Source organism: Pelophylax lessonae (assembly GCF_965119305.1).
Source record: "Pelophylax lessonae genome assembly, chromosome: 4".
Lineage (NCBI taxonomy): Eukaryota > Metazoa > Chordata > Amphibia > Anura > Ranidae > Pelophylax > Pelophylax lessonae.
This window is the reverse complement of record NC_138771.1, coordinates 323,343,322-323,353,898: the sequence shown is the minus strand read 5'-3', so window position 1 is coordinate 323,353,898 and position 10,577 is coordinate 323,343,322. Positions and strand designations below refer to the sequence as shown.

Here is a 10,577-nt window from a genome sequence, read left to right as displayed (position 1 = left end):
CTTAGTCTTTATTGCTCTGATAACTATCCCAATATACCAGTCCTGCGCTTGAGCCTTCCTCTTGTCTTCTGTGGTTATACTGGACCACTGTTGAAGCATGACTGGAGCATGGAACACCTCAGGCACAGCTTCCGGAGAGTGGCTAATGGAGTCTATCCCTCTTAGCTCGGCAAATTCTTCTTGACTCGGCCACCACATACATCTGACAAAAGGCTCCTACCCCCGGCCCAGGGATCTCTTCCCACTCCTCTTCTTCTCGGTGAGGAGGGAGTCTAGGTCTGCGGGACAGGTCATCTGCGCTGATATTCTTGGGCCCAGGCTTGTACTTCAGGCTGAAACTGTAGCTTGACAAGGCAGCCAACCACCTATGTCCTGTGGCATCCAGCTTAGCTGTAGTCTGTATGTAGGTAAGTGGATTGTTGTCAGTCCTTACTTCGAATGTTGCTCCATACAAATAGTCATGCAGCTTATCCACGATGCCCCACTTGAGTGCCAGAAATTCCAATTTATGAACTGGATAGTTCTTCTCTGTACCTGTAAGACTTCTGCTTATGTAAGCCACCGGCCTCAATCCTTCTGGATAACTTTGGTGCAGTACACCCCCTAGGCCTTCCATACTGGCATCCACATGGAGGATATATGGTTTCTCAGGGTCTGCATAGGCTAAGACAGGAGCTTCTGTAAGTCTCTTCTTCAATGTCAGAAAGGCGTCTTCACATCCTGAAGTCCATTTTTCTCCAAAGGGGTCTTTAGGATATGGTGCCTTAGCACCCCTTACGTCAGAGGTAATCTTCATCAGGTCATGTAACTCTCGAGCAGTCTTTGAGTAGTCTTTCACGAACCTTCGGTAGTAACCACAGAATCCGAGAAAGGACCGCAACTCACTGATGTTATTTGGTCTTGGCCTATTCAACACTGCTTCAATTTTAGCAGGATCTGTGGCTACTCCTTCAGCGGAGACTATGTGCCCCACATAAGTGACAGAGTTTTGGGCAAATCGGCATTTGTCCACTGATAGCTTCAGGCCTTCAGCGTGAAGTCGATCCAACACCTTTAGCAACCTTTGTTCATGCTCTGGTTTCTGTCTTTGGTTTCTGAGACATTGGTTTCTGTCTTCCCGAAAACAATTAGGTCATCTAGATACACTAGACACTCTTTGGGATTCATATCCCCCACAGTTTTCTCCATCAGCCTCTGAAAAGTAGCAGGAGCTCCTGTGACTCCCTGTGGCATTCTGCTAAACTGGAAGAACCCCAAAGGGCAGATGAAAGCTGTCTTTTCCTGATCCTCCTTCTTCATGGGTACCTGATAATATCCAGACCTCAAATCAAGCACACTGAACCACTGGCTGCCAGATAGGGCGTTCAGGAGATCCTCTATCCGGGGCAAAGTGTACTGATCTGGCACAGTCCTCTTGTTCAGAGTACGGTAGTCCACACATAGCAGAACTGAACCATTCTTTTTCCTCACTACCACAATAGGTGAGGCATAGGGGCTCCGGGACTCTGTGATGATGCCTGCCCCTTCCATCTCCTGGAGTATGTCCCGGACATCTTCCACATCTCGAGGGGGCATTCTTCTTGACCTTTCTCTGAAAGGAGTAGAATCAGCAAGTCTTATAGCATGGGTGGCACTCTTAGAACACCCCACGTCCATCTCTGCTCTGGAGAACACTCCCTCTCGGGTGGCCAGTTTTGAACGAAGGCTGTCTTTCGACTGCTGTGGTAGAGGAGAATCTTCTAGATCAAAATCTAAAGGTGTTTTCACATGATCCTTCTGTTCTGCACTCACAGACATGATGGACAAAACTTGATCTAAAAGGTGTATCACACCAATCTTCTGATGACGATCAATCCGGATTTCTGTGGGGGTTAAATTCTGTACCATCACAGGAAAGCTACGACACCACCTTTTTCGCCAATCTTTTACCTCAGGTATGAGAGTCCAGCCCTTCTTCTGATCCTCTTCAGGCAGAGACTCAATAAGGTATTGTCCAGTTCCCCCCAACATTTCATGGTGCATTGAGGCTATGGCTCGTAAAGTTTTGGTCTCACCAGGCTTCACAAATGCAGGTTCTGTTCCTGAATAGTGGCACAACCCTGGTTTTGTTTCAATGGCTAGTCGTTGACACTCTTTTCCTAGGACAGGGCTGACCTCCATCAATCGGTCTAAAGAGACATCTCCCACTTCTGTCAGATAGGCCCTGAATACATCCTGTACCATCTTTGCATTAGTACCCAATATTATTGGGGCACACACTTTCTTGGCTGCAGGGCATATCAAAGCTTCCAGCTCCATAGGATATATCATCCCGGTGTTTAACTGGGGAATAGTTATGGTCACTTTTATGCATCCCTCCACAGGTTGAGCTTGAGACCCAACACCCCATAGCTGAAACTCTCCTGCAGGTTCCATAGGAATGTGTTTCAAATGACGTTCATAGAAGTCTCTGTAGATAACGGTGACTTGAGAACCTGTATCTAGCAATGCTGAAGCATGAATTCCTTCTACTTGTACGTGTATCAAAGATTTAGGCCCAATCTTTGCCCCAACAGATGGACTATATGTAGGCCGGGTCTTCCTCTGCTTGTAAGACCTGGTCATTTGAGTCTCCTCGAGCTCGGTTGCCAGCACCTCCACCTCCATGGAATTCACAGGGCACTCCCGCTGAAAATGCCCTGACTTTCCACATTTAAAGCAGTCCCCTCGGCGGGGTGAATCCTCAGGAAACAGCTTTTTCTGAGTCTTCCTGTGTTGCCCCCCACTTCCAGGGGGAGGATCTGCTCTCTCTGGTGGTGATTTGCATAAGAGCTCCAATTCAGCCACCTTCTTCCTAAGAGCTGACAGTTCTGTATCCTCTTTCTCCTTCTGTAGGGGTGGACACATCTGGTCTTCCAATCTCCTGGCTGTATTTATTAAGGTGGAATAAGGCAGAACTTTATCATCCAACTTGGCTCTCAGCAGAATCATAACTGGATTATTGGTCAAACCACCTCTCTGAATTTGCTTAGATAGCCGAGCATCCAACTCAGAGGCAGGGACTGCTCCTTTATGGAATAACTTTCCTAGCGATAGCTGTAACCGGTTGATATAGTCAGTGGCTTTTTCATGCTCCTTCTGCTTAGTGGCTAGGAACTTAACCAACAGATCATCCAAATCTTCTGATTTCCCATAAGCATCCTGTAAGACTTGTAGATAGTCGTGCACAGTAGCTTGCCCATTTACTCCCTTGTACAGTCTTAAAATGTCTGTAGCGGAAAAACGAAGACTCTCTACCAACCGCTGTTTCTTTATGGTATCCGTACAAGACCATTCCTCCAACAACTGCATAGCATTATCCTTCCAGACCTCAAACGGCTCTTCTCCTGCAGGAACAGGCTGATTCCCAGAAAACACCTTTAGTTTGCGGTAACTATGGGTGTGGTTCGCCGTCACTATGGCTTCTGAGAGTTTCTGTAGTATGTCCGATACATCACTACCTCCTGTAGGCAGGGTGCGTACTTCAGGGTTGTCTGGTTTCAGTAATGCTGCAGATGGATGAAATTCTGCTTTAGGAGTAATCATCCCATGTCCTGCAATAGGATGGGCAGCTTGTTTAGGAATGGCTCCGGCCTTTCCGGAGATGGGAGTCAGGAGCTTAGAATAATTTTCTGTGACATAGTCTTTCTGTTCTAATTTAAAGGGTGGTTGCAGTGAGACCCTTTCTTTCTTATCAAGGAGAGCGTACACTAAGGAGCATCCTTCATCCGGGGCTCCATATAAATGAACGTTGGTAGGCATCTCATGGTTTCCCAAGTCCGTATGACAATATATTAACATGTAAGTTTGGCCTTCATAATCCTGCAGGATATCCCTGATGGTTGCCATTTCTATTCCTAGTCGAACTTCTATACACAAGATGACGTGATTCATCTCACAGCAGGAGGGGACTTTGCATAACATCACAGCTTGCTGTAATGGTACATTTCTTTGCTGGGCCCACTCTTTTGCAAAGGAGGGAGTGGCCTGAGGACTTAACCTATTCTCACTGGTTGTACCCCAATAGATCCCAGCGGTGCCTCCATATGTAACAGGGTTTTGAGGGCGCCCCCTAGTGTCTTTAGGGTCCCTAACCCTAGTTAACTCACTATGCCTGACAGGCGGATCCTGAGCCTCCGCTATATGGGAGCTGGGGTACATGTCTGCGGCAGTGCCTCCACCCCGTGGGGCATCCGGGGTAGGGATGTGGGGTCCCACTGGGAACATACTTGGTGCAATGAGACTGACACAGCCTAACTGGAACTAACTTTATATAGTAAGTAGCAAATGAAGCAACATACATAGGAAAATACAATAGAGTAACACAGATAACAATGCAATGTGGATTTTCCTCACCCACCCACTAGCACACCTGCGTCCCACCCCCTTATCTTCACCCTAATGGCCGTTGGTGCACATAGGAGAGTTGGGGCCCTTATAAGTCCGGTTCCACAGAGTCATTGAAGCAGCCTGAGCTGTGCAATGTCCACTCTGGACCTCAGAGTCTTTACTGTGAGTGAGGAGACAGGTGCCCTGTGGTGATACAGGGAGAGGCTTGGCTTACCCTCACAATGCAATTTACCAGATCAGTCCGCTGCAGTCTCCTCTCACTGGATTCACCAGACGTCTGGACTCAGTGTGTGTCTTTGCCAGGGGTCCCTCTCTCAGCTAGTGTGGTCTTGGGTGAAGTAAGTTCTCTCAACAGGGTTCTATCTCTGTGCTGCAGTCTTTCACAGCTAGTCACATGTCCTTTCTCTGGCTGAGCATGTGGTAACTTCTAGAAGTCTTCCATGACCTCCTTCCTCAGAGCTGTGCAGGAAGTCCTCCCAGGACATTAATAGGTGATCAAGCCTGAGCAGAAGGATAAGAAGTCATCCAGAGCTGGTGTCTATCTCCCTCAGTCTTTCCTCACACACCACTTCCTGGTCACACTGTGATGATGCAACAATCCTGTGACTGAAAGGGCCAAGTCCTGTGATCCATGCTCAATGTTTTATTAACAGCATACTGAGTCCATCTGCCATCTACTGGGCATTTCAGATAATACAGCCTGTGTAAAATCCACAGGGCTACATATATATATATATATATATATATATATATATATATATATATATATATATATATATACAGTATATATATGTGAAACAACTTGTCTATCACTGTCTATGCAGCCTGAATTACTATCTAAAAAAAGAGGCTTTAGTTGGGATTACGGTAAATGAAATTGACCTAAAGCAAAATGGGCTTATCTAAACACAAAAACTTGTTGCAGTTTACCAATCCTTAAATGTGGTAGCTGCATTTGTTTTCCTTTTAATTCTTTTTTCCCTTATTTTCACCTATGGAGTTGCACCCTTAGGACATCAGCATTGTCAACCTATGAAGAGAGTAGTGTTAGACGCACTAGCAAATTTGGATGGACTTGACTAACCCATTAGAGCTGACCTCCAGCTAATACTTTTTAAGCAGCTACCACAACATTTGTTTTTTTTTCCTTTTGGGATGAAGATTTTACGTAACTGAATAAAAGCTGTTTATTGTATGCATGCCTGTCAGTGTTAAATGGTGTGAAATGGTATGTCTTCTTAGCCCTGTAACTGCCACTTTTTTTGGACAGCTTGATCTGCTAAAGGCATATGAAAATAAAGCAAAAAGCCTAAAAAGGAAAAAAATGCAGCCATCCTATTTAAGTTGTATATTAAGCTGTAATCTTCTATTCTTTATGTAAATAACAATGCTTCAGTGTGCACCTTCTAGTCTGCCCCTGTGGAGCACCTTGATTCGAAGGCCCCAGCTGTGCGCAGGGCTTGACCCCTCTGCAAGTCAGTATTAAGCCAAATCCCTCCCTGTGTTAAAGTGGTTGTAAACCCTTAACTATACCTACTGAAGTGACTAGCCTCAGGTGATACACAAAGGCGAGGTGAAACAAATCCTCCTACTTAGGTAGTACCTGTTTATTTGCAGCCATTTGTCCTCCACACACTTGTAAAACTCAGAGAGGAAAATTGATTTTTCAACTTTCATGGAATCACAAAGTTACACACACAAAGGACACACTGCATAAGAGCTATGGGAGCTGATTGCAGGAAAGGGACACCTCCCCCCCCCCACACACACACACACGCACACACACCTGGCTGGCTGGATGGCAGTGTGATGGATTCCAGCCTTCGTTTCTGGCTCTCCTCCATCACACTACCATCCAGATGGCCCGAACAGCCATAGGAGTGGCGGAGACGGCTTTCAGCCCCAGGTGCTGGCTGGCAACTTTTGGCCCAGGAGACAAGTACGGCTCACCTCCCACTCTCCCTCTTCCCGGCCTCCTCCTGACCCCCATTCCAGGCTGAAGCTCCGCTCCGGGTACTTTCTACTCACCGGCCGAATCCGGGTTCCCGACCTGGCCAGCAGCGGGCAGTTGGGGGGAGCTGGGACAGCTCGGTCGGGGGTGCCTGGGGAAAGAGAGTCTCCAGTGGGGCATGAAACCAGCCTTTGCTCAGACACAGTTTACACTATCCATGCTGTTGGGAGGCCTGTGCTCTGTCCCTGTCTTCATCCCGCACTCAGTAGGTCAGGAGTGGGGACTTTTTACTTCTCTTTACCAGGAATCCTTTAGGCATATCTGTGGCAGAAATGGTGCAGCCTTTTTAGGGGGCATCAGAGAAGCCCAGGGGCAACTCCCCCCGTGCCCCCTGGCTCCGTCCTTCGCTGTTCAGCACGGACCAGTGCAGTATCCACATCACCAGATGCCTGAACCTTTATGTGGTGCCTAATTTTAACTTCCCAAATGGGAGTTTTACTTATTGTGTTTTGGAATAAATGCACCGACAGTCTACACTCAGAGGCGACTGTACTCTCTTTCTTTTTTGCATATTTGAAAATCGCTTCTGCTCCCCCACACAAGGCTGGCCCTAAACCAGTGGACTTTTATCCTGTCTCCAGGAATAGATCCTTTGCTCTTAAGACTTTTATGATGGATCTTTTATCACAGTAGAATTACCCTCGTTTTCACCATCAGTTTTATTATGATCTTGTGACTGCTGTGATTGCCTGTTACAGTGGTCACAGAAATGAAAAGCTCTCTATCACAAGTATACATCGGGAGCCTTCCATGGCACTTCAGTTATTGTGCTGGGAGCATGCAGGGAGCTCTCAGAACAGTAAACCGTTTACATATAGCCACATATATATGTGACCACTCGACATTAAAACTCTGGCGGGAAGAAGTTGAGCTCTCGTCCCTATCAATAAACTAGTATTTGTCAGGACCTACATTGTCCATTGAAGTTCTGTCATTTGTACAGCAATTCTGTATTAGTTACCATTGTTATATGTGGTGGTATCAATCGCAGCTTGAAAGTTAAGGCATTAAGAAAAAAGGGACAATTCAGTAAATTATTTTTATATCACTGAATAATTTAAAAAAGAGCCATTTTTCTTGAAATGCATTTATTGAACTGTCACTACAAGAGATAAAACGTTTCTATTGCATAGAGTTGCACTTTATTCTAAACATGGCTGGCAGTAAGCGTATTAGGTAACAAGCAGTTTGAAATGATTAGTCCTCATCAAAGGAAAGACAGTGATATCTGAAAGAGAATACACAAAATATTAGTTTGACTAGGGTGTAATGTCATGAGAGACAAAAGGGTGTAATGTCATGGCTGCCTTTAAAGTGGAACTTAAATTCTAGGTACAAATAAGCAGAAAGCAATATGAGTATGGCTACAATCCCCGGACAGCTCTTGCTAAGCTCAGTAGCTGTCCCTGCTCACCTTCTTACCAAGCCAAAGCACTTGAAAAGCTCATCTTAATAAAAAGAAAAAAAAAAAAAAGGAAAGCTCAAAGGATGCATGCGAATATTGCTACCTTATTACAACTCCTATCTAGTGCATAGTAACTTGATTCCCAAATACAGCAGATGCTTTCTTTTGTGCTGAGTTTCAGTATGGTGAAATCATTGCAAATAAATCATTGTTTAGCTCTAAATGAACCTGCTTTTAAATTGTTACTAAACCCACAACAGTAAAATCAGTCTGTATATGCGGTAAAAAAGCATGCTTGTTATACTCACTGTGGAACCTAAGGGGTTAATCCTGCGCTTTGTGAATAAAAGGCTGTTTTATCCTATTTGCTCTGAACCTCTCCTTCTTTTACAGTCCCCAATCCATCTCCTGATAGTACAGAGTCTTGGAAGCACTCTGCACATACTCAGTAGAGTTGGGTCGAAAGGTTCGGCCCGAGTATCAGTTCCCCTGTTTGAGGAACACCTGAATTTGCAGGGTGTTCAGCACAGGTGTTTGCCCCACCAAACTGCCTGCAATGTACTGTGCGCTGCCCCCCCCCCTTTCCTGACCTACCGGGCTGCTTGCTCAGACAAGGGTCTGGTATAGATTTTGGAGGGACCACATGCTTTTTTCTTTTTCTTTTTTAATTTTGACATGTTTGGGCTGTTTTTTTCTTTCTTTTTTTTTTTGCCGGCAATTGTAACCGTGAGTCATTTTAAATGTGATTTTAGTTATAGTTAGATTTTAGTTTATTTTTCTTTAAAAATGTCATTTTTGCTACAGCATGTTCTATGCATGCTACAGAAGCTCCACTTTACAGGCAGATTAAGGGAACCCCTATAGGCAAATGACAGCAGGAAGGTGGTTGTATTATCCTGACTGGACGTCATATGATGGCGGCAGGATAATTCGCTCTGCGCCCCCCCCGGGGGGTGCGCAGAGCGGCGATCGGTGCTTCGGTGTGTCACTCTGACACACCGCATCTCCGATCTCGGTAAAGAGCCTACTGACGTAGGCTATTAACCTGTGACCAGCTGTGTCCAATCACAGCTGGTCACATAGTACACAGGAAAAAAAGAAAAAAAGGACGTAAATTTCATTTGGGTAACTGTCAGTTAAAGTCGCACAGTGCCGAATCGCAAAAAGTGGCCTGGACGTAAGACAGCAAAATCCTCCGGTGGTAAAGTGGTTAAAACAATATCTTGCAAAGTTATCCTATCATAAAGGTCCTATTTCAAACATCTCCTGTTATAGGGCAATATAAAACACTGCCCATTTTGGGGCTTGGGCTAAGCACCAAGCAGCTGCATAATTTGCTTAATGCTTGATCTATTTATGTGTTTTTGATGCAACTTTTGCTACCACAGCAGCTTTGGCTTGCATCAAAGCCATATTTATGAAGATTTTACTTACACAAATATACAGTATATATTTAAAGCAGAACATTGATAAACATTATGGCTTGGACATAAAGAAAATGTTTCTTACATTTGTGTCACTGGGTGACAATCAGTCTGAATTCTTCTCATCATCCTAAAAGCCCAGTAATTCCCTTCAAGCCCAAATCAAGATTCAGATTTACGTTGGTCTAAAATATGAAAAAAAAAAAAAAACTTTTGGACACGGTAGTTATGTGTGCACCATAACTGCAAATTCATTATGTATGCTGTGTATCTGAAAACTACCAAACTCATTTTATTGACATATAAGTTTATTTTGATTTAGCCTAAAGTCGATTTTAATGAATGATGACATCAAATTGCATATAACTTAAGCAATTGTGAAACAGAAAAATATCAGGGAATTACCCACATAACTGCTGCTGAAGACAGCATAAATAAACAATTTTTCTTTTTTTTTGTGTTTTTGTGGATAATGTGCTAATATAACTTACAGCTTGTAGTCTAATGTGGGAAAAATCAACCCTCAAACGTAGGGTAATGCATGAGAGATGATCCCAGTCACGTTTTTTGCCCTTGCAGTCTACCAATCACTTTTTAGGCCCATTAAAGGCGAAGAGAAAATATCCAGTGGTGATTAGAATACAAGTTATAGGTCTCAAGCACTACATTACTATTATAGAAAACATTGACTTGCACTTTTACCATTTAAATATGGTAACATTTTTTTCTTGCTTAATTTTTTCAGATATTATATGGTATTGGCTGTAAGTACTTACCAGTAATTTACTCAGACTAGTAAGTGTCTTTCCCTAGATCCAAAAAAAAAAAAAAATAGATGCATCAATCAAAAATGAATATCGTACACTGTTCCATGGTTTGAATATAATATTGTTAATAAAAAATAAATAAAAGCTATGCAGATTGTGGCCTCATTAATTAATTGAAATGCTGGTATAACTGTAAGGCAGGTTTAGAATGACTGGAGGTCCTGCATGCTCAGACATGATGTACTCTAAAGGCACTTTCCTGACAGACTCCATGGCAGCATACGTTTGGGTAGCCCCGCCTCCACTCCTACCCTATAGGACCCCACTCCCATAAATCCTTGCTCCCTTTCAGCATCCGTGTTCTTTTTTTGTCCTCCTCCATGCACCTTTTGGTGCTGATTTCCTACATTTTTTATTGGTTATTTTGGAAAGAAGACCGAGACGCAGGGACAGTGATGTCAGCAAGATTTGAGTCCCCGATAAGCCCTTGCTGCTGCGGGGTATGGGGTGGGCAAATTGAAGAGGAGCCCAAGATGCCTGACTAAGCAGGCCGTATGGCATGGCCGATTAGCCCTGCTGCTGCGGGTGGCCGTTTATATTGC

The 10,577-nt window shown here is 44.3% G+C and overlaps 1 protein-coding gene across 1 annotated transcript in view; it reads right to left on the bottom strand.

Moving 5' to 3' along the window:
- Positions 1-9,275: 9,275 nt before the first annotated feature.
- LOC309552636 (uncharacterized protein) overlaps positions 9,276-10,577 on the bottom strand; it is a gene marked incomplete at its 5' end in the record, with an annotated part of 73,795 nt that continues 72,493 nt past the window's right edge. The window contains 2 exons of the mRNA XM_082253576.1: positions 9,276-9,393; positions 9,985-10,017. Coding sequence (XP_082109702.1) covers positions 9,334-9,393; positions 9,985-10,017 — 93 coding nt within the window. The 3' untranslated portion in view covers positions 9,276-9,333. The remainder of the gene's footprint in view (positions 9,394-9,984; positions 10,018-10,577) is intronic.